Source organism: Musca vetustissima, unplaced genomic scaffold (assembly GCF_032173495.1).
Source record: "Musca vetustissima isolate MV318-11 ecotype Yass unplaced genomic scaffold, APGP_CSIRO_Mvet_v1 utg2547, whole genome shotgun sequence".
Lineage (NCBI taxonomy): Eukaryota > Metazoa > Arthropoda > Insecta > Diptera > Muscidae > Musca > Musca vetustissima.
Window position 1 is genome coordinate 30,247 of NW_026889401.1, and position 24,378 is coordinate 54,624.

Sequence of the window (24,378 nt, forward strand, 5' to 3'; positions counted from 1 at the left end):
ATGTCGTGAAACCAAGTAAATGCTATGAGAGGAAAAGCTACGAAGTAAAATATAAAATTGTTGAGTCTCATGAAGATAGTGTATGAACTTGTACCTGCCATACATCGGAGAAGAGCTTAATTTCAATGAACAATGGGTTATTGGAAAATAACAAGAAATTGGCATTAGAAATAGAGAGGCTGAAAAACATGCTAAAAATCGAAAAAAACATACACGAATCCATAATAAAAAAACACGAAAATGCGGAAGAGCTGCTCCAACAGAAAATAAATGAGATGACCACGGCCCTTAAGACAATCCACTGCAATTCGATATACCTAAAGGATGTGGAAGGTAAAGCATCAGCTCATTTCTCTAAAATGATATGTAACCCCGTAATGGAGTACAATATAACTGAATAAAAATATTGTCCAGTCACTATATCTAACTTCCAGAAAGAGCTACAATTTTATGAGAAATGAGCTGAATTTTAATCTTCCACATCCAGAAAGTTTAATGAATTGGCGTCCCATAAAAAGGGTAGAGATGGGTGTTGATCCAAACCTTAAGGAAAATTTGAGAAGAATTGTCTCAACATTTTCACAGCGTGAACGTTAAATAATTATAGCATTCGACGAAATGGAAGTACGCAAAGAATTGGAATTCAATAAAGCGGACGACGACGTTGTGGATGGGTACCAAGATTTTGGAGGTGGCTGCCTCATCAAATGCCGTACATGCAGACCAATTAAAAAGTCTATTGTTCGAAAACATTGATGCTGCTACCGACATTGGTCTCGTAGTGAGGGGCATAGTTCGGGACGAAGGCTCATCCAATTTGAGACTGAACAGAGACATCTGTCGACGGAGAGCGCACACGAGCGAGTTTATTAAAAAAATTAATGACATATTCGACGAGCTAGCAATGTCAAAATAGAAAGGCTCAAAAATGCCTTAGAATATTTTCAAAAAAATTGAGACAACCAAATGTTGGTCAAATGTGTCAATGGGCTTGCACAAACTATCCGCGGTATGATACTGCTCTCTGAAGAGGTGTTCGATAGCTGTAATGATGTGAATTATGTTTTAACGGGAAAGCTCAGCCAGGATGCTTTGGAGAATGCGTTCTCAAGATTCGTGCCCAGGGAAACAACAGCCACCCATCGTTGTGGATGGGTACCAAGATTTTGGAGGTTGCTGCAGGAATGGAGCTATTGCCTCAAAAGCCTTAGTGTTCATGGCGAAAGGGTGCTGCAGCAACTGGAAGTACATAATGAGCTTTTATGCCTTATCAAATGCCGTACATGCAGACCAATTTAAAAGTCTATTGTTCGAAAACATTGATGCTGCTACCGACATTGGTCTCGTAGTGAGGGGCATAGTTTGTGACCAAGGCCCATCCAATTTGAGACTGAACAGAGACATCTGTCGAAGGAGAGCGCCCACGAGCGAGTTTATTAAAAAAATTAATGACATATTCGACGAGCTAAATGCAAAAAATTTGCACACATCGAACCCTAATAATAAGCCGATTCACAAGGGATGCAATGCCAAAATAGAAAGGCTCAAAAATGCTTTACAATATTTTCAAAAAAAATTTTGACAACCAACTTTGTCAAATGTATCAATGGGCTTGCACAAACTATCCGCGGCATGATACTGCTTTCTGAAGAGGTGTTCGATAGCTGTAATGATGTGAATTATGTTTTAACGGGAAAGCTCAGCCAGGATGCTTTGGAGAACGCGTTCTCAACAGTTCGTGCTCAGGGAAACAACAGCCACCCATCATCCGTTCGTGAGTTGAGGCTCTATATTGCAAGGTACGCCTTACAAAAATTTCTAGCTACTGCTCGGGTTAGCTCTTTGAAAAATTGCGAGGACGATAATGCCCAATATCTATTATGCGAAAATGCAACTACATTCAAAGATGCAACTATTAATACAAATAATGTACAAATAAATGTTGTTGAACAATTCTTGAAAGACCTCAACACGGTTCAAACTAATGACGTTGAAATGCAGGCAGAAAGATATGTGCCGTGGTGTAAAACCGTAAGGTAGGTACCCACGTACTCTAAGCATCTCTGTATTATAGCTGCCATGAAACGAGACATGAATTTGGCTGCGGATTTATGGTTAACAGGAGAATAAAAGACCTCGTCTCCAGATTCACTCCAGTAGATGTGCGAATTGCTATAATCCGCATAAAAGCGAAGTTCTTCTACATCAATCTCATTTGCGCCCATGCTCCGACCGAAGATAAAGATGAACAGACCAAAGACATATTTTATGAGCGCCTAGAAGCAACATAAGATCGCTGCCCTGGACATGACATTCCGCTGGGAGATTTTAATGCAAAAATCGGAAGGGAATATATCTATGACCCCACTGTCGAAAAATGCAGCCTTCTTGAAAAAACAAACCTACAACGGCATGAGGTTGATTGACTTCGCGGTAGTTAGCAGCACCAGATTCAAGCATCTCGATATACACAAGGTCACCTGGATTTCTCCTGATCAAGTAACGAGAAATCAAATCGATCATGTTGTGATAGACGGAAGGCATTCATCCAGTGTATTAGACGTTCGATCGATCCGAGGAGCGAATATCGATTCGGACCACTACCTTGTTGCAGCCAAGTTTCGCACTCGTCTTAATGTTGCAGCAAAGGTGCGATCTAACACAACACGGAAATTTGACGTCGAAAAGCTGCAAACACAACAGGTAGCCGAGGCCTACACCGCTCAACTTACCCAATTGCTTGACGAAAGCACTTAATGTCCCGATAATAATGTAGAGAATTGCCCACTCCCTACAAACTGCAGCAAAAGTAAAACTTGGGTACCAAAGACCACCACCATGAAAACCATGGTACGATTAGGAGTGTCGTAATGCTACTGATCTGAAAAACGCAGCATATAAGGCAACCCTGCGGACAGTAGCAACACGTAATGCGATGGAGAACTATCGGGAGAAAAGGAGAGAGGAGAGTCTCATTTTCAGAAAAAAAAGAAAGAACAAGAAAAACGTGAGCGTGAGCAAATCGATATGTACAGGAGTCAGAATGAAGTCCGGAAATTTAACCAGCGAGTAAAACCCTAAACCGAAGGTTTTGCAGCAGGCACATCCTCCTGTAGAGATGAAGAATTTCTTCTGGTGACCGATAAAGACAGCGTGTTGAGGATCTGGAAGGAGCATTTTGAAAAGCTTCTGGTATCAAATAGTGGCGGTGAAGAATATACCCCAGAACCAATCAGAGATTATGGTATAGAGTGTATACCTCCTAGCCAAGATGAGAACAGGATAGCAATAATTCGGCTAAAGAATAATAAAGCAGAAAGAGCTGATGGGTTACCAGCCGAATTATTCAAGACTGGTGGTCAAATGCTGGTCAGGAGCATGCATCAGCTGTTTAGTACAATTTGGCTAGAATAATGCATGCCTAATGATTGGAACCTCTGCATCCTGTGTCCCGCGCACACAAAAGGAGACAAAACGATATGTGGCAACTATAGAGGAATAAGTCTCCTTCCCAGCGCATATAAAGTGTATGATCGACTGGAGCCAATGGTCATTGACATCATTGGACCATACCAATGCGGCTTCAGACCTTCCAAATCCACCAATGACCAGATTTTCGCTCTGCGCCAAATCCTGAAAAAAAACACGAAAAACACATCGACACAGACCACCTATTCGTCGACTATAAAGCCGCATTCGACTCGAGCTCTATCCGTTCAGAGGTGTTTAAAGCCATGCCTACGTTCGGCATTCCAGCAAAATTAATACGACTATGCAGGATAACTTTAAGTGGCACAAGATCAGCAGTTAAAGTCGGAAAGGATCTCTCGGAGCCCTTTAATACCGAACGAGGATTCAGACAAGGTGATAGTTTGTCGTGTGACCTTTTTAACATCCTGCTGGAAAAGGTCATACGAGAGGCGAAAGTGAACAGAAATGACACTCTGTATACCAAACAACACATGCTACTCGCCTACGCCGCCGATGACATAGATATAATGGGTCGAACATTGCGAGCGGTAACAGCCACCTTTGAACAAATTGAGAAGGAGTCTGCCAAAGTGGGTCTGGCAGTAAACGGCGAGAAGGCCAAACTGACGCAAGGCGTCCAATAGACTCGAACCAACTGCGGAACTGGAGAACTACAGCTTCGAGGTAGTCAAAGATTTTATATACCTTGGTACCGCCATATATAAAACGAATGACATCAGTTTTGAAATTCGGAGAAGGATTGTGATGGCCAACCGATGCTACTATGGTCTTAGTAAGCAGTTTAGAAACAAGGCCACTTCCCGCCAGACCAAACTCACACTTTACAAGACGCTGATACTACCCGCCGTGCTGTTATATGGATCTGAAGCATGGTTACTTACGCAAGCAGATGTGGCAGCTCTTGGAGTGTTTGAGAGAAAAAAATCTCCGAAAGATCTATGTGCCGATATGCGTTGACGGTGAACATCGCCGTCGAATGAACCACGAGCTTTACAATTTATACGCGGACATCGACATAGTCAGTCGTATTGAGCTGCAGCGGCTACGGTGGCTAGGCCATGTTGTGCGGATGAATGAAGATTCCCCAGCTCAAAAGGCATATAAAAATGAGCCTAATGAGTTCCCGTAGGCCACGAATTAGATGGAAAGGCCACGAATTAGATGGAAAGACCAAGTAGAAAACAACATCTTGAAACGTGGTCTTCCAAATTGGTGGACCTGCGCACAAGACCTACGCGCTTGGAAATCTTTTTTAAGCTCGACTTATGGAACAACCGTTCTGTAACAAGCCAGCTAAGTAAGTAAGTTATGGAACGAAAGTTCTGTCACAAGCCAGCTAAGTAAGTAAGTTTTGGGGGTCTACCAGAAACCGTGGATTTTTTTTTAAATTGTTTTTGAGGGCCTACCAGAGAAAAAAATCTAGGCATAATATTTTCTATTAAAATAGGTAAAATATTAAAAGTTTGTTAGGAAAAATTTTCCATTTTTTTCAAAAAAAATCCGAATATTTTCGATGAAAAAACCGAATATTTGTTGGGGATTTGCATTATTTTTTCATGATGATGAGTTTCTTTTTTTATTAACCGATTCCCTGTCAATTATATCCAAATTACCTGTCGTTATCTCTGCTATCAAAAGTAAACAAACACACCTATTAATGACAAAGAAAAGAAGCCAATAAAAAAATCCGACACGATGTAATAAAAAAAATTATTTTTATCACAACTGCATTTCGAAATACATATAATAAAAGTAATTGACTCGAAATGTTAATGAAATTTCACAAAAAAAGAAAAAATATTTTCAGTTAGTTTTTAAATTTTGTGCCGCAGAGGTTCTCGAGAAAAAATAGAAATAGAACAGAATGCTGCGGTTTTCAATTTTAATCGTGGGGATTTTATTCCTAACAGGAGTCCATGCACTCGTTCCAGAGGATGTGAAACCACCTAATATAATTATAATAATGGCCGATGATATGGTGGGCTAGGAAATTTATTAAATAGAAAAAATTCTAATTGGAATTTTTTCTGAATTTTTATTTTCTTAATTTCTACAGGGTTTTGACGATGTCAGTTTTCGCGGCAACAATGAGTTCCTGACACCCAACATCGATGCCCTGGCCTATCATGGTAAAATATTGCAACGTCTCTATGCTCCGCCCATGTGTACACCTTCGAGATCGTCTCTACTGACCGGGCTATATCCCATACATACGGGTAAGAAGGAAAAAATCACATTTTTATGAATTCAAAATTTCGATTTTTTCCATTTCGAAAGGTACCCAACACTTTGTCCTTGTCAACGAGGAGCCTTGGAGTATTTTGGCTAATCTCAACCACACCCTACCGAAGGTCCTGCAACGACATGGCTATTCCACAAATTTGGTAGGAAAATGGCACATGGGTATGGGCCGCAGGGAATATACCCCCACCTATAATGGCTTCGATTATCATTACGGGTATTGGGGAGCATTTGTGGATTACTATAGGAGGACCTGTAAAATGCCGGTAAGTCAATTCTTATTAGACAAATTTTAATAAATTAAGTTTTCTTATAAGAAAACATACCAATTTTTTTGATTCCGCTTCTTAAAGGAAATGATTTTTTTCTTATAAGATTTTTTCCAATCAGAAAAAAAAATAATTCGGTTTATCTTATAAGAAAAAATTATTCGACTAATAGTCCTTCAAAAAAATTGCCTATATAATATTTCCAATTAGAAAAAAATTTCTGAAATATTTTTCTAATTAGACAAAATACAATTATCCACTTTAAGTTCTCCACTATTTTTTAAATCTCCCTCCCTTCATAGACCAACTCCAGCATGGGTTATGATTTTCGACGCAATCTAGATTTGGAATGTCCTGAACCCGGATCATATGTAACGGATTTGCTAACTTCGGAAGCGGAACGTATAATTATGGAGAATTCCGCTAGTAAGAAACCATTATTTTTACTGGTCTCCCATATGGCAACACATGCTGCGAATGATGATGATCCGTTGCAGGCTCCCGATGAGGAGATTGAGAAGTTCGGCTATATAAAAGATGAGAAAAAGAGGATATATGCAGGTGAGGGGAGAAGTATATAACAATAGGATGATTTTTGAAAAAGAAAAATTAAAAAAAAAAAATTTTTGTAAATAACCGGATATTTTTTCATTTAACCGGTTAATTTTCTTTGGTAACCGGTTTTATATAATCGAATGTAGGATAATTTTTGAAAAAGAATAAACAAAACATTTTTTTAAAACCGGATATTTTTCATGTAACCGGTTAAATTTTGTTGTAACCGGTTTCATATAATATGTGTATCCGCATAATTTTATTTTATAAAATTTAAAAATATTTTTTCAAGTAACCGGTTAATTTTTTTTTGGTAACCGGTTTTATATAATCAAATGCAGGATAACTTTTGAAAAAGAAACTTAAAAAAAACAGGATAATTTTCATATCCCCGCGTAATTTTTCATGTACCCGGTTATTTTTAATTTTTATTTTTTTCTGTAACCAGATTTGTATCACCGAAATATTATCCGGGTTAAATCTCCGTGATCCACATTTTTTATTAAAAATATATATTTTCTATTTTTTTTGTAACCGGATTTATATAACCGGTTTTTATCCGGACAATTTTTTTAATCGATTAAAATTTTTTTCCTGTAACCGGCTAAACGGTTTTTTGTAAACGGTTAAATTTTTTTTCCTGTAACCGGTTATTTTATTTTCTATTACCGAATTTGTATTTCCGAAATATATAAATTTGTATCCCCGAAATATTATCCGGGTTTTTATACATGAACCTAAATTTTTTTATACATTTTTTTTTAAATTTTTTTCTGTAACCGTATTTTTATAACCGGATATTATCCGCTTAATTTTTTCTTGTAATCGGTTAAATTGTTTTCTTTTAACCGACTAACCGTTTTCTTTGTAACCGGTTAAATACAACCAAAATATTATCTGTAACCGGTTTTGTATAGCCGAAATATTATTCGGGTTTTTCTTCATGAACCCAACAATTTTTATAACATTAAAATTTTTTTTGGATAATTTTTTCTTGTAATCGGTTCAAATTTTTTTCTTGTAACCGGATAATTTTTTTTCTGTAACCAAATTTGTATCTCCGAAATATTATCCGGGGTTTTTATCCATGATCGTAAATTTTTTATATTTTTTTTAAAATTTTTTTCTGTATCCGGATTTATATAACCGGATATTATCCGTATAATTCTTTCTTGTAATCGGTTAAAATTTTTTCTTGTAACCGGTTAACCGTTTTTTTTGTAACCGGTTAATTTATTTTCTTGTAACCGGGTTTAATTTTGTCTATAACCGGATTTATATAACCGGATATTACCCGGATATTTTTCTGGTAATCGGTTAAAATTTCGTCTTGTAACCCAAAAACCGTTTTTTGAAACCGGCTAACCTTTTTTTTAACCGGTTAATTTTTTTTCTTGTTACCGGTTAATTTTTTGCCCGTAACCGAATTTGTATTTCCAAAATATTATCTAAATTTTTATCCATGATCCAAATTTTTTTTAATTTTTTTCTGTAACCGGATTTTTATAACCGGATATTATCCGAATAATTTTTTCTTGTAACCGGTTAACATTTTTTCTTTTAACCGACTAACCGTTTTTTTTGTAACCGGTTAAAATTTTTTCTTGTAATCGGTTAATTTTTTTCTGTAACCGGTTTTGTATATCCGAAATATTTTAAAAATATTTTTTTTTGTAATTTTTTCTGTAACCGGATTTATATAACCGGATATTTTTTCTTGTAATCGGTTAACATTTTTTTTGTAACCGGTTATTTTTTTATAAAATGTTTATAATTTTTTTAAATTTTTTTTTGTAACCGGATTTTTATAACCGGATATTATCCTGATAATTTTTTCTTGTAATCGGTAAAATTTTTTTCTTGTAACCGGCTAAACGGTTTTTTGTAACCGGTTATTTTTTTTCTTTTAACCGGTTATTTTTTTTCGGTTTTGTATATCGGAAATATTATCCGGGGATTTCTCCATGTACCTAAAACTTTTTTGTAAAATTAAATTTTTTTAAATTATTTTCTGTAACCGGATATTATCCGAATCATTTTTTTTTTGTAATCGGTTCAAATGTTTTTCTTATAACCGGTTATTTTTTTCTGTAACCGAATTTGTATTTCCGAAATATTATCCGGGTTTTTATCCATGAAAAAATATATTTTTTTTAATTTTTTCTGTAACCGGATATTATCCGGTTATTTTTTTTTTTTTTTAAAAAAAAGTGATCCGTTTAATTTTTATTTTCCATTTCCTCAGCCATGGCCTCCAAATTGGATGAGAGTGTCGGTCGCATAGTCAAGGCCCTGGATCGGGCACAAATGCTGAAGAACTCCATCGTTTTATTTTTTTCCGATAATGGGGCGCCATCGGTGGGTCTCTACCATAACAGTGGGTCCAATTGGCCCTTGAAGGGGGTAAGAAAAAATAGATTTTTTAAAAATTAAAAAAAGTAATCAAAAAAATATTGGTTAGCAAAAAAATTCACCCTGGGAGGGTGCCCTGCGGGTACCCGGTGCCATTTGGAGTCCTTTGTTGGCAAATCAGGGAACGATTTTTCAACCGATCATTTACATGGCAGATTGGTTGCCGACATTGGCGGCAGCGGCAAATATCAAAATGAATTCGTCGCTCGATGGCCTGAATATGTGGCCAGATCTATTAGTGAGCGACACCGCGAACCACAAGGTGGAGAAGGATCGGGAAATAGTTCACATGTTGGATGATATTTGGAATTTAACCAGTTATATGAAGGGAAGGTATAAATATGTACGGGGTACCACCATAGGTGGCATCTATGATAGTGTCCTGCTGCAAAGGGATCCGCTAACCAAGGATCCGAGATCTTTGAAATATGAAGAGGCCATCCAAACATCCGAGGTATCTCAAAGTTTACGAAAATTCGATCGCAAACCATTGACTTCGTTGGAGATACGTAAATTACGTGCGGGTGCTGCTGTCAAATGTCCCTCGGGAAGTAAGCAGACACCCTGTAATGCCACCACAGAAGAATGTCTCTATGATATCCGCCAGGATCCTTGTGAGCAAAATAATTTGGCACCCCTACCCGAATATGGGAATGTTTTAAAGGAATTGCGTAAAAGCGTAGAGCGACTGCGCCGAAAAGCTCTGCCACCAAAGACTGGTGGTAGCCAATGGTCATATGATCCAGGGTATCATGATTGTACTTGGTCCAATTTTCTGGAGGATAAACCAACTGAGAGTAAGTACCACACATCCTCTTTTATAGTTGGGGACAATTTAATCGTTTTTCCCTCTCTCCCTCTCTCACCCTTTGTAGCGATGTTACAGTGCAGTTATGATACGTTACCCTGTTAAAATGTCTAAAGAGAGGCCCCAAGCAAAGAGAGCAACACACATGAAGAGAACACCTATGAAAAAATAAATGAAGAAATCACACAAACGGTTTAACGGGCACTAATAAATCTTAATGACATTATTTGACACATTTTAAAGCATACCTTCAGGCGCCTTGATGTTATGAAGGGAATTAGTCCATGGTGTAGCTAAGAGATGGCGCTGTTCAATGCAAATCCATTTCATTGTTACCATTTTTTTAACGAAATACATTAATTATTTAAAGCGATAAATATTAATCGATAACAAATTTATAATCGATAACAAAATTAATTATAATCAATAAAAAAGTTAATATATTCGCCGATTTTCGATAGAGAAATTAATTATAGATACATTTTACTTTTAAAAACTGCTTATTATCGATCAAATCTCAGAATCGATAAATTTATTATCGATATATTTTTCTACAGAAAATCGACTAAATGATAACATTTTTCAATGAGAAAATTGTTATTGAGAAGTTTTGTTATGGAAAAAATATTTTTTCGATAACTTTTTCTTCGAAAAAATTGTTATCGAAACATATTTCGATTAAAATATGCTGTTATCGATAAGTTTTCTAATTGTATATTGATGGTAACTGTTATTAGAGATAACACACGGTATAGAAAAAGTAATTATCGATATTTTTCTGGAGAAACTGGTTATCGATTACCTTTGATAATGAAACACTTGTTATCGATAAGATTATTCAGTAAAATAAAACTTTTTTTCTACAGAAAACCATGTTATCGATACGTTGTTCTAATGAAAAATGTTGTTATCGATATGATTTTCTGAAGACATACATGCTATCGACAAGTATTTGTTTAAGAAAATTTTTTATCGATAGTATTTTTGAAAATTTTATTATCGATAACATTTTCCATTTAAAAATATATCATCGACAACATTTAATGTAGAAAATTTTATTATCGATAACATTTTGTAAGGAAAATATTATTATCGACAAGATCTTCCATAGCAAATGTTATTATCGATAGCATTTTCAATAGAAAACATTATTATCGATAACATTTTCAATAGAAAATGTTATTATCGATAACATTTTCAAAAGAAAATGTTATTATCGATTGCATTTTCCATAGAAAATGTTATTATCGATAACATTTTCAAGAGAAAATGTTATTATCGATAAAATGTTCAATAGTAAATGTTACTATCGATAACATTTTTAATAGAAAATGTTATTATCGATAAGATTTTACGCGGAAAATGACACTATCGATAACATGTGATGTAGAAAATTCACTTATAGATACCATTTAATATGGAAAATTGTATTGTCGATAAAATTTAATGTAGAAAATGTTATTATCGATAAAATTTGCAATAGACAATTTTATTATAGATAACTTTTTCCATAGAAAATGTTATTATCGATAACCTTTTCAATAGAAAATGTTATTACCGATAACATTTTCCGTAAAAAAATGTTATTATCGATAACATTTTTCATAGAAAATGTTACTATCGATAACATTTTTAAAAGGAAATGATATTATCGATAACATTTTCAATAGAAAATGATATTATCGATAACATTTTCAATAGAAAATGTTATTATCGATAACATTTTCAATAGAAAATATTATTATCGATAACATTTTCAATAGAAAATGTTATTATCGAAAAGATTTTCTATAGAAAATGTTATTATCGATAACATTTGCAATAGAAAATTTTATTATCGATAGCATTTTCCACAAAAAGTGTTACTATCGATAACATTTTTCAATAGAAAATGTTATTATCGATAACATTTTCAATAGAAAATGTTATTATCGATAACATTTTCAATAGAAAATGTTATTATCGATAACATTGTCAATAGAAAATGTTATTATCGATAACATTTTCAATAGAAAATGTTACTATCCACAACATTTTCAATAGAAAATTTTATTATCGATAACATTGCCAATAGAAAATGTTATTATCGACATTTTCAATAGAAACTGTTATTATCGATAACATTTTCAATAGAAAATGTTATCAGAAAACTTGTTATCGATAACTTTTGTTATCAAAAAACCTGTTATCGATAACTTTTGTTATCAGAAAACTTGTTATGGAAAGCTTTTGCTATAAGAAAACTTGTTATCGATAACTTTTGTTATCAGAAAACTTGCTATCGATGTATTTTTCATGGGATAAACTTATGAAAAATCGAAAAAAAATAATTATATTAATAATCGATTTAATATTTATCGTATGTATAAATTGTCTTTTATTATTTTTTCGCTCTAAAAAATAATTAAGTAACTAATTACTAACGTTAATTTTATTTCGATACTTAAACAACTACTAAATTCAAAAATCTAAATTCTTTGTACATTAAACTACAAATTAAACGAAATAACACGCACACTACAGCACACCCAATCGGTGTGCATAATACATTCAAACAAAAAAAGTCCTATGGAAGACCTTAAAATCGATATAAAACTATTGACTATTTGCTCTCCTCTCACTTCTCTCGAAGTTCCTCTTCTCAATAAAGAAGTTACCATGATATACTTCTCACAGCCGCTGGCAAGGAACAAATTGCATTGTGGACCGGTATCGATAGGAATCCAGCCAGGGCAATACCATAGGAATCTGATTGCACCACCATAGCCATGGCAAATTGTCTACGGCCAGGTGGTATCTCCTTGGACATACGATAGAAGGTATTAACATAGGCACCACCACCTAGCAAACCTTCCCACAGGACAATCACGAATGTGATCCAAATACTGGGTGTATAGAAGTAGATGACCTCGGTCAAGAAGTACACCACGTTGACAAATTGGAAAACGGACATCAGCCAAATCTTATTCAACTGGAAGACATTGACCGAGGAGCGGGATATGAAGACGCCGATTTGATAGTCCACATTCAACCAACGATATTGTGCAGCCTTGTCCAGGAAGGTGTCCTTGAAGTAGACCAATTCGAACTGGAAACAAATCGATTAAAAATTAAAAGTGATTCCGCATCTGAACATCGCCTCCGACTTACCAATCCCTGATTAATGAAATATTCAAAGAAGTAAACCAAGGCTAGGGGCACCATATATTTTACCAGGTGTTTAATGTAGATCAATTTCTCCTTGAAACCTTCTAGAGGACGATCATCGACAATGAGTTCTTCGGTTGACTCAACATTGGTGACGGGTAGAACAGCGGTGGGTTTCCTTAACAGTACCCAAAAGGAGAGGGCCTCAATGAAGGGGAATATTAACATAATCAACATGGTATCGCGAGGGCTAACATCTAGGGAACGCAGGGTGGCATAGGATAGGGAACCAATGACACCGGCACCACCCGTACCAGAGGACCAGGTGGAGACCACATTTCTGGAAAAGATGGGAATAAATTAGGGTGGTTATAAATTATCGAAAAAAATCGATACAGAAGAATATTATCGATTTTTTCAATAAAAAATATAATCTTTTTTTTTTGATAAAAAAAATTATCGATTTTTTCTATAAAAAATGCTATCGATTTTCTTATAAAAAAATTATCGATTTTTTGTCGATAAAACTTGTGCTATCAATTTTTTTTATAAAAAAAAATTATCGATTTTTTGTCGATAAAAATTGTATCGATTTTTTTTTCAATAAAAAATTATCGATTTTTTTCAATAATAAAATTATCGATTTTTTTCAATAAACAAATTATCGATTTTTTTCAATAAAAAAATTATCGATTTTTTTCAATAAAAAAATTATCGATTTTTTTCAATAAAAAAATTATCGATTTTTTTCAATAAAAAAATTATCGATTTTTTTCAATAAAAAAATTATCGATTTTTTTCAATAAAAAAATTATCGATTTTTTTCAATAAAAAAATTATCGATTTTTTTCAATAAAAAAAATTATCGATTTTTTTTTTCAATAAAAAAATTATCGATTTTTTCCATAAAAAAATATAGATTTTTTCAATAAAAAAATTATCGATTTTTTTATATAAAAATTATCGATTTTTTAATATAAAAGTTATTGATTTTTTTAATAAAAAATTATCGATTTTTTCAATTTAAAAAAATCGACTTTTTTTCAATAAAAAAATTATACATTTTTGCAATAAGAACAATTATGGATTTTTTCAATACAAAAAATTATCGATTTTTTCAATACAAAAAATTATCGATTTTTTTAATACAAAAAATTATCGATTTTTTCAATACAAAAAATTATCGATTTTTTCAATACAAAAAATTATCAATTTTTTCAATACAAAAAAATATCGATTTTTTTCAATACAAAAAATTATCGATTTTTTTAATACAAAAAATTATGGAGTTTTTTAATAAAAAAAATTATCGATTTTTTTAATAAAAAATTATCGATTTTTTTAATAAAATATATATTTTTTTCGATAAAAAAAAATGTAATCGAAAAATTATTTTAAAGAAAAATGTGTTATTTGTCGATAATTTCACAGAATATGTTGTTATCGAAAAAATTTTTGAATAAAATATTTTTGTTATCGAACCCATTTTATATAGAAAAATATTTGTTGAACACTATTTCCTAGAAAAACTTATTATCGAAGAATATTTCAGTGGAAAAAAATATTATCGATCTACTATTCTTCCGAAAAATAAGTTATCGATAAATAATTCGTCTCAAAAAATTGTTATTGAACCACTTTTTGGTAATAAAAGTTTGTTATCGGACAACTTTTTAACATTACAAGTGTTATCGATATTTTATCGATTAATTTTTCGATGAATAAAGTTGTTATCAGTCAAATTTTCGGTAAGAAAACGCGGTTATCAAACAAATTTTCGTTTGAAAGTGTTGTTATCGAGCAACTTTTCAATATAAAAATTTGTTATCGAACAGATTTTCGATAGAAAATGTTGTTATCGAAATACTTTTTAATAGAAAATATTGTTATCGAACCTATTATGAATAGCAAATATTTTTATCGATTAAAAAATGTTGTTTTCGATAAAAAATGTTGTTATCGATTAACTTATCGATTAAAAAAATGTTGTTATCGATTAACTTTTCGATAAAAAAAATGTTGTTTTCTATTAATTTTTCGTTAGAATTAATTATCGATTAATTTTTCGATGAAAAAAGTTTTTATCGGTCAACTTTTCGATAAGAAAATGCGAATTTCAAACAAATTTTCAATTGAAAGTGTTGTTATCGAGCAACTTTTCAATATAAAAATTTGTTATCGGACAGATTTTCGATAGAAAATTTTGTTATCGAAATACTTTTTAATAGAAAATGTTGCTATCGAATCTATTTTGAATAACAAATATTTTTATCGATTAAAAAATTTTGTTTTCGATAATCTTTTCGATAAAAAAATATTGTTATCGATGAACTTTTCGATTAAAAAAATGTTGTTATCGATTAACTTTTCGATAAAAAAATGTTGTTTTCGATTAATTTTTCAATAGAATTTGTCAAATGTTGCCATCGAAACCCTCTTTAATAAACAGGTTGTGATCGAACAGTCTTTTGATAGAAAAAGTTTTTATCGAACAGATTTTAGATAGTAAATTTTGTTATCGATTAATTTTCCGACAGTAAATGTTGTTATCAAATAACTTTTCATTATATAGCCTTGTTATCAAACAATTTATTGATAAAAAATTTTGTTATCGGAACACATTTCGATAGAAAATGTTGTTATCGAACAACATGTCGATAGACAATGTTGTTATCGAACCAGTTTGAATAGAAACTGTTGTTATCGAAGCATTATTTAGATAGAATATATTGTTATCGAACCAATTTTCAACCAAAATCGTTGTTATCGAAAAACTATTGTTCAGAAAATTTAAATATCGACAAATTTTTTATAGAAAAAATTTGTTGTTATCGAGAACATTTGTCGTAGAAAATGATTTTATCGAATTTTTTTTTATAGAAAAATGTGTTATCGAACTATTTTTTCTCAAAAATGTTGTTATCGAAAATGTTTACTTAATGTTTTTAACGAAAATATATGATATCAAAAAATATTCATTTAGAAAATGTTGTTATCGATAAAATTTGTTAAAGAAAATATTATTATCGAACGCAATTTATGCATAAAAAGTTATTATCAAAACTATTAGGGAAAAATGAAAAAAATTTGTTATCGAAAATCTTAAAATTATAAAATAAATTACTTATCGACACAAATTTTATCGATATTTTAACTCACTTATTAAAATTCGATGAATACGCCAAGAAGGTGGTCTCTCCAATACCCGAACTAGCCGATGTGATAATCACACCCAACAAGGCCATCCATTCGGCCGAGGCAAAACCGACCAAAAGGAAACCGGCGGCGGAGAATATCACAGCCAAGGCAATTCGGAAACTAGGGAAGAAATAAAAATTAATTATCTGTTTTAAAGGAGAGGAACTTCTTGAACTTACTGCACCCAAAATGGAAAGAAGGGCATAATAATTTTCACAAACAACGAGGGTAAAATATCGGCCAATAGAATAGCACCGGTGGAGACAATGTGGCACTCACGTCCATTACCACTGACATCATTATCCGAGGGGGTATCCTGAGAGAGGGAAAATAATTTATTTTCACTGATTACTTAGATGCTTCTATGTCATTACTTACCGCATGAAATTGCCCAATAATATCATGAGCGGCACTCAACATCACAACATAGCCGTAGTTGTTGCACAGACCCAATATCCAATACGAGGTCAAATCACGCCATAGACTTTTATCTTTGCGTAGATTGTGAGGTTCGACGGGTGCCGCAACCACAACCTCTTTGGTGGTGGGATTCGAAGACATGGTGAAATGGGGAGGAGATTATTTACTAGGGGGAGAAAAAAAAATTAAATGGTTAGAGGCAATTAAAAAATATTAAAAAATTACAAATATTTTTTATTAAAAAAATCTTATTTAAAAAATAAATATCTATATATAAAAATGTTTGCAGGGATTCCCCATCCCCATTTTTGGGAATTTTAATCCAAAAAATAAATACTAGGAAGAACTAGAAGTTAATTATAAATTCCGAACACACCCCCCTACATGACCTTAGTGCCAGTGACCGACAAAAAAAATTTATTCGCTTTGCCGGCTATCGAATTTGGCAGCCATTCGATAGCTTCCGTTTGAAGTGACATTCACATTTCGATTAGCAGGTGGTTGTGGTGGTGGGAAGAAATCGAAAACAAAACAAAAACGCATTGGCATTTTTAATGGCGATAATTAGACATTTTCTAATTTTTATTTTCAACTTTTTTGTAGTCAATTATTTTTGTATTGATTTTGTTGTAGTCATTTAAAAATACAAAAAAAGTATTCCCAACTTATTTGGCTATCAATATTCAAAGCAGGTTTAACAGCGGTTCCTCTTTTTGCCAGCCAGAAGGTTGTTTCAATACCAATTTTTTGCTAGCCTTTTTGTTGTTGGTTGTGGTTTCAAAAAATTCTCAGAAGCCGGAGAATAGGTTTGTGAATTTAGGCAAAATAAGAAATATGTCAATATTTTTTTCGAATAAATTATATGAAAGGGAGGATTTGAATACAAAATGTATGCGGATTTTTTTAGGTATTTAAAACAAAGTTTAAAAATTATTAAAAATTTTAAATCTAAAAAATATCGTAACTGCTAAAAAATATATATTTTTTTTAATTCTCCACATCTCCGCAACGCTTCACGAGTGAAATTTATTAAACAACTAAAAATCCGATCGTTTTCAAGTACCCTACTAAAATCTGACCACGCTCCTTTATTTAACGACATTCCAGTTTTCTGTCATTCCACATAAAACCGTCGGAGACCGCCCAAATGTGTTTCTGCACGGTGAAAGTCTACGAAGACCACCTCCACTAAGAAAAAACCTTCTTCTAAAGGTTTCACGGGCCCCTCTATTCGGACAGTGCATTTTTATTCCCTTCTACAGGGTAACTATGTACGAAGGTCACCTCCACTAAGTATAGTTCTTCTCCTTAACGCTTTACAAACAATTTTACTTAAACAATCACGGATCCCATATCAAGAACTCTACTGAAATTCTACCCTGCAATTCCTGAAATTGTACACTGCATCTCTAATGACATTATACTAACAACATACCAGTCTTCTGTTATCCAACATCCATATAAATACGTCTGGTAAAGGTCCCCTTATTCCAGCCCAAACACCTTCCTGCTGGTTGACTTTGTCCTCTTAAATGCTTCAAGAGCAAAACTACTTAAACAAATAAGTATCCGATCCGACTTCAAGTATCCTACTGAAAATTGACCTCACAGCCAGTGCTGCCAGTTAAATTTCATGAAAAATCGTCAATTTTTCAGAAAAAAATCGGCATAATCGGCATTTGTATTTTTAAAAATCGGCAAAAAATCGGCAGCATATAATTTATAAATAAATTCATATTTTTTGGTTTATAACAAATCAATATTGTTTATTACATTAAAAAAATTCAATTCTGTATAAAAAAATAACATAAAAGATTCATTTTTCTACAAAAAATGTAGATTTTTTTAATATAGTAATAATTATGTACACTAGTGAGATCTTTCTTTCGTGTGCGCACTTTTTATTCGTTTATTTTTAATTTTGCCTTATTCGATGTAAAGTGTAAACTAGACAGAGTACAATGCTGACAAAAAATGCAGATATCTAAGCCATTGAAAACGGCTGCGGCGAGTCGCCGATATTTATAATGATTTAAAGCTGCCAATTTTATATGTTTGTATAGCGGTGTACATCATTTTTGACTGTCAGCTTTTTTATCGATTACTGACTGTCCAACAACCATAAATATTTTTGTGGTTGCCTGATGAATGACAAACATGTGAGGCCACACTATCAAGCAAGCAAAATTTGGGCAAGAGTGTCATTCAAAAATGCTAGTGTGTACACCGCATATGGTAACGCCGTATTAAATTAAAAAGTTAGACAATTTTTGTCGATTGTTGAAATATCGGCAATTCTGAGGCAAAAATCGGAAAATCGGCATTTTCCATTTTTAGAGTGAAAAATCGTCAAAATGCCGATAAATCGGCAAATATAGCAGCCCTGCTCACAGCTCTATTTTTTATATCTATATTTACTAAATCTCTTATGTTATTATAGTAACAACGTTCCATCAGTATATGCTTCCAGTCCTCCGCCATCACACACCTCCACAGAAATCTGTCTGAGACAGGTAACTTTTATTCCCGGCCATAGGCTATTCAAACAATTTTACTTAAACAGTAACGGATCCCATATCAAAAAAACTACTGAAATTCCACCCTGCATATATAGCCATAATTTTTAAATCTCTAATGACATTATAGTAACAACATACCATCTGTATATGCTTCCAGTCTTCTGTTATCCCACATCCATATAAATACGTCTGGTAAAGGTCCCCTTATTCCAGCCCAAACGCTTCACAAATCTACGTCAACAATTATGAATCCGATCGTCTTCAAGTACCCTACTGAGATTCCATTCCGTCCTTATTTTCTTTATATCCATACATCGTAATATCTAAAGTATTCTGTCATCCCAGACCCACATAAATCCGTTTGACATAGGGCCCCTTTTATACAATAATGCATTCAGAGAGATCTATGACCTGAAAGTCGGAAACAAGTACATAAGCTGAAGCTAAAGTCTGGCCGGTTCAGTATGAACGTTGCGTCAAAAATAAATTCGTACGTTAACCTTGTACTTGATAAGTCTACATCTCAATTCCAGATCAAGTAGCAGGGTTATAAGCAGCAATTGCAAATCATCCGTGGTTACAGGGCGATATGTGTTACAGGATGACCCGCTGGCACAAAAGGAATTTCTTCTGACCCACAAAACACAGTGGTGCTAACATTGTACCATAAAGCTAAGACTCCTATCAGCCTCTATTTCGAACGATTAAAGTTCACGAGGAAATTCATTCTCTAGAAAATAGAATATGACAACCCGCTGACACCAAAGGAGCTTCTTACCAACATATTCGCACTGGCTTTGTATCAAAACAGGTGAACCATAAATTGTAAGGCAATAAACTGCTCCCTCTTAATGGGATGGACCGAATATCTGCTGAAGCCCCAATCAGTATTCTCAGATACTTTACCGTACTAACATGAAGACCCGCTGACATGAAAGGAGTTTCTTCTGACCCAACGCAGGTGCACTTCTGTTATATATGTCTGTAAAAATATATTGTTTAAGGAATTTCAAGTTTTGCTCTGCCCTTAGTTTCTTTAGTAATTAAATCCCCTTCCTCTGCCTTAATCTCCTAAAACTTGCCAACAAGTAGTTTCCTTATATTCGTATTTCAACTGCAATTACCAGCTATTGAAGTGCTTTTAACAATAACAACAACACCAAAAAATAATAATAATATTTACAAACAAAATCAAATAAAACAACAGAACAATCAAATTGTTGTCTTGTTAAATTGTGCAATTAGCACTTTGAACGTTTATCGTCCGTAGGGGAATCACGAGATTGATATATAGGCGATAAACTTAAAAATTAAATAAATTTTAGTGCCGCATCGATGCATGCTGATTTCATGTCACGAAAATGCAATTATCGATGTTGGATTTAAGGGAAATGAAGGCAATGCAGGGAATTATTCGAGATGAGCCCTTAAAAAATTATATTTTAATACATTTAAGAAAATTCCCAGCCTATAATAGATCTGAAGCAAATCTGCCGCAATAGTAGCTTTGAAAACCATTTTTTAATACAAATTCAAAACATTGATAGCCCTTAAGAAATATTTTTTTACAAATACAAGGTGCCAAAAGTCCTTGAAAAATATTTTGAAAATCATCTGTCAATAATTAAGCTATTGTATATATAAGCTAATCCATGATCTGATATATTTTTATTAAAAATTTGAAACTTAACATTCTTATAAAATATTCTAATAATGATGGTGTATATATATATATATATATATATTAAGACCATGATTATATTATCCACTGAGAATTTTTTTCAAATATAATGTAAAAATGGTCCTTAAAAATATATGTTTTTAAATATCGATACCGGTTAAACTATCTCTTGAACAATTCTTTTAAAAATCCACTCCAAAAATATCTTGAAAACTTGTTAAAAAATACAACCCATAAATATGTTTTTTAATCTAGGTCTATAATAGCCTCGGAAATATTTTATAGTTTTCTCCCCGACAGTATTTGTCCATAGACGTAACCAATCTCTTTTAATTGCATTTAAAAATGTCAATGGTGAAAAATATATTCTTCCGAATACACATAGGTCACGTTCTGGTGTAGGTGGTTATAATGCCACAATTTTTGTTTGCTTTGAAACATGTTGAAAATATTTGCAAAATATATTTTCTGAATATAATTTAATTTTCTAGACATTAACTTTATTTTTCTACGGAAGACAAAGAGATTTATTTCTTTATTGCAGTGCAATTAAACACTTATTAAATATTATTGTCACTATCTTATCTTTCGCATATTTGTTTTTTGTATCATCAGAAAAATATGTTTTACTTCTTTTTAGAGATAGAAATATTTATTATCCGTGTATTTATATAAAAACCATACATCGTCTTCAAATGCTAAGAGTTATCGTAAGGCAATTTTTAATACAAACTGTTTCCCAAACTTTGTTCTCCTCCTGGACATTTGCTCGTAAATAAGCGTCTCGACTATTTTATCTATCACTGATAACATTGCAAAAAGTCTGAATTCGCTCTCACTCTTCGAGTATTCGAATCGGGATATTTTTTTATTTTACACTATTTTGACATTTTACACTATAAATTTGAATACTTTATCGATCACGAATAACACAGGTTAGGTCATAATTCATAACCCTCTTCGAGCTAACTTTCTTAGGCACTGGTATTACTCTATAGATCTTCAAATAAACGTAATATTTTCCTCTGCTTAGATCGTATTGTGGAATTTCTTGATTTATATGTCAGCAATCTGAGATTCTATCCTCAGTAACTTATTTGGCTTAATATTATCTGAACCACAACTTTTCTGATGTGTATAATGCGCCAAGTTCTGTTATGACTAGATCCTTTGACACTTCCGACATATTATATTACTTTTTTGAATGCTTTATCCACCTTTGATGAAACTGCACTAGTTCTGAATTCATACAAACTCTTCGAATTACATATTTTAGTTATTGGTCCTCACTCTATGGATCTTCATATAATCGCGATATTTTCCGCTTCAAATCATATTTTTGAATATCGTGGGTATTAATTATCCTCTACAAACTCAGATTCTCCTATTAGCAACATTTATGGTTTAATATTATCAGAACCACAACATTTTTTGATGCGTCTAATGCACGATCATTCGATATTTCCGACATTATTTAGATTATTTATTTGAATACTTTATCGATAACGGATAACACTGCAACAGGTTAGAATTTATATAAACTCTACGAGTTAGCTGATTTGATTTATTCCTTAAAAATTTCCGATTCTCTCATTAACAACATATTTGTTTTAATATTATCTGAACCACAAAGTTTTCCGATGCGTCAATTTCTTTATTGACTAAATCCTTTGACTGTTCCGACAGACCAAACCGTCCGAATGAATTTAAAATTTTTTACATCCTTAATTTATCATTGCGTTTTAAACAACTAGACAAGCCTGAATCCGTGCAAACCTTTCGTGGTTAGTTTTCTTAAGTACTGGTATCTCTCACTCTATGGATCTTCAAATGATCGATATATTTTCTTTTTCTAAACACATTGTAAAAGATGTTGGTAAATACGTCAGTAACCTCAGATTACGTTTTTCCGATAATTCCGAAATCACACATTATCGATCACTAGAAACACTGCAACAAGTCAGAATTGATACACACTTAGTCTAAGTCTACAGTCAATCGGTATATTCTCTTCTTTGAATCATATTGTTGAATATCATGGTTATCTTTGGTTCAATCTGAACCACAATTTTTTCAAAAATCTAATGCTTTAAGTTCTTTAATGACCAGATCCTTCGATATTTCCTACATCATACATTATTGATTTAAATACTTTGTCGATCAAAACAAAACACTGCAACAGGTCAGAATTCATACACGTTCTTAGTATGGATCTTCAAATAGTCGACATATTTTCCTCGAAACATATTTTTGAATATATTGGTTATTACCGGCAGCAATCTCAGATTCTCTCATTAGTAACATCTTTGTATACATAATATCTGAACCATTTTTTTCAAAGGCTTTAAGTTATTTTATTGTTATTTTTATGAACTTTCTATAGAGGAATAAGTCTCCTTTCCATCGCATATAAAGTGTTATCCAGTGTGCTGTGTGAAAGACTGAAGTCAATGGTCAATGACATTATTGGACCATACCAATGTGACTTCAAACCTGACAAATCAACCATTGGCCAGATTTTAACTCTGCGCCACATACTGGAAAAAACACATCGACACATTTCACCCATTCGTTGACTATAAAGCCGCATTCGACTCGAGCTTTATCCGTTCCGAGGTGTAGGATGACTTTAACAGGCACTAGATCAGCAGTAAGGTCGGAAAGGGCCTCTCGGAGCCCTTCAAAACCGAACGAGGATTCGGACAAGGTGATAGTTTGTCGTGTGACCTTTTTAACAACCTGCTGAAAAGGTCATATGAGAGGCAAAAGTGAACAGATGTGGCACTCTGTACACCAAACAACACATGTTACTCGCCTACGCCGATGACATCGATATAATGGGTCGAACATTGAGAGCGGTAACAGCCAGCTTTGAACAAATTGAGAAGGAGTCTGCCAAAGTGGGTCCGGCAGTAAATGACGAGAAGACCAAGCTGATGGTATCAACGCGCAAGACGTCTAGTAGACTCGGACCAACTGTGGAACTTGAGAACTACAGCTTCGAGTATAGTCAAAGATTTTATATACCTTAGTACCGCCATAAACAAAACGAATAACATCAGTTTTGAAATTCGGAGAAGGATAGTATTGGTCAACCGATGCTACTATGGTCTGAGCAAACAACTCAAAAGCAAGGATACCTCCCGCCAGACCAAACTCACACTCAACAAGACGCTGATACTACCCGTGCTGTTATACGGATCTGAAGCATGAGTACTTACGCAAGCAGATGAAGCAACTCTTAGAGTGTTTGAGAGAAAATTTCTCCGAAAGATCTATGTACCGATCTGCGTTGACGTTGAATATCGCCGTCGAATGAACCATGAGTTGTACCAGCTATTCTCGGACATCGACATTGTTAGACGTATTGAACTGCAGCGATTACGTTAGCTAGGTCATGTTGTGAAAATGGATGAAGATGCCCCAGCCCAGAAGGCATATAAATGCGAACCAGCTGATGGTTCACGCGGAAGGGGAAGGCCAAGAATAAGATGAAAAGATCAAGTCGAGGACAACATTGCCAAAAATGGTCTTTTAAATTGGAAAAACTCACTCTGCGGATCTTCAAATAGTCAGGATATTTCTTCTATCATATTGTTGAATATGATGGCTATATTACATATCTTCAAATCCTCA

At 33.3% G+C, this 24,378-nt stretch overlaps 2 protein-coding genes across 2 annotated transcripts; one reads left to right on the forward strand and one right to left on the reverse strand.

Annotated features, from left to right (window-relative positions):
• Nucleotides 1–1,632: 1,632 nt before the first annotated feature.
• On the forward strand, nucleotides 1,633–9,882 carry LOC133337108 (arylsulfatase B). Its single transcript, XM_061545371.1, has 9 exons — nucleotides 1,633–1,774; nucleotides 1,823–2,023; nucleotides 5,406–5,470; nucleotides 5,549–5,708; nucleotides 5,770–5,999; nucleotides 6,305–6,563; nucleotides 8,803–8,960; nucleotides 9,019–9,766; nucleotides 9,845–9,882. The coding sequence occupies exons 1-9, from the start codon at nucleotides 1,633–1,635 to the stop codon at nucleotides 9,880–9,882; spliced, it is 2,001 nt and encodes a 666-aa protein (XP_061401355.1).
• Nucleotides 9,883–12,430: 2,548 nt separating this feature from the next.
• Nucleotides 12,431–16,683, reverse strand: LOC133337106 (battenin-like). Its single transcript, XM_061545370.1, has 5 exons — nucleotides 16,501–16,683; nucleotides 16,302–16,438; nucleotides 16,084–16,242; nucleotides 12,928–13,264; nucleotides 12,431–12,865 (listed from the first exon to the last, which is right to left on the reverse strand). The coding sequence occupies exons 1-5, from the start codon at nucleotides 16,681–16,683 to the stop codon at nucleotides 12,431–12,433; spliced, it is 1,251 nt and encodes a 416-aa protein (XP_061401354.1).
• Between the last annotated feature and the right edge of the window lie 7,695 nt (nucleotides 16,684–24,378).

Excerpts from the sequence above, each read along its gene's own strand:
- LOC133337108 (XM_061545371.1), top strand. The coding sequence starts at position 1,633 with ATGATACTGCTTTCTGAAGAGGTGTTCGATAGCTGTAATGATGTGAAT. Across the intron at positions 2,024-5,405 it reads AGAAAGATATGTGCCGTGGT|TCCATGCACTCGTTCCAGAG; the intron begins GTAAAACCGTAA and ends TCCTAACAGGAG. Across the intron at positions 5,471-5,548 it reads TAATAATGGCCGATGATATG|GGTTTTGACGATGTCAGTTT; the intron begins GTGGGCTAGGAA and ends TAATTTCTACAG.
- LOC133337106 (XM_061545370.1), bottom strand. The coding sequence starts at position 16,683 with ATGTCTTCGAATCCCACCACCAAAGAGGTTGTGGTTGCGGCACCCGTC. Across the intron at positions 16,439-16,500 it reads TTATTGGGCAATTTCATGCG|GATACCCCCTCGGATAATGA; the intron begins GTAAGTAATGAC and ends TCCCTCTCTCAG. Across the intron at positions 12,866-12,927 it reads ATTTCATTAATCAGGGATTG|TTCGAATTGGTCTACTTCAA; the intron begins GTAAGTCGGAGG and ends ATTTGTTTCCAG.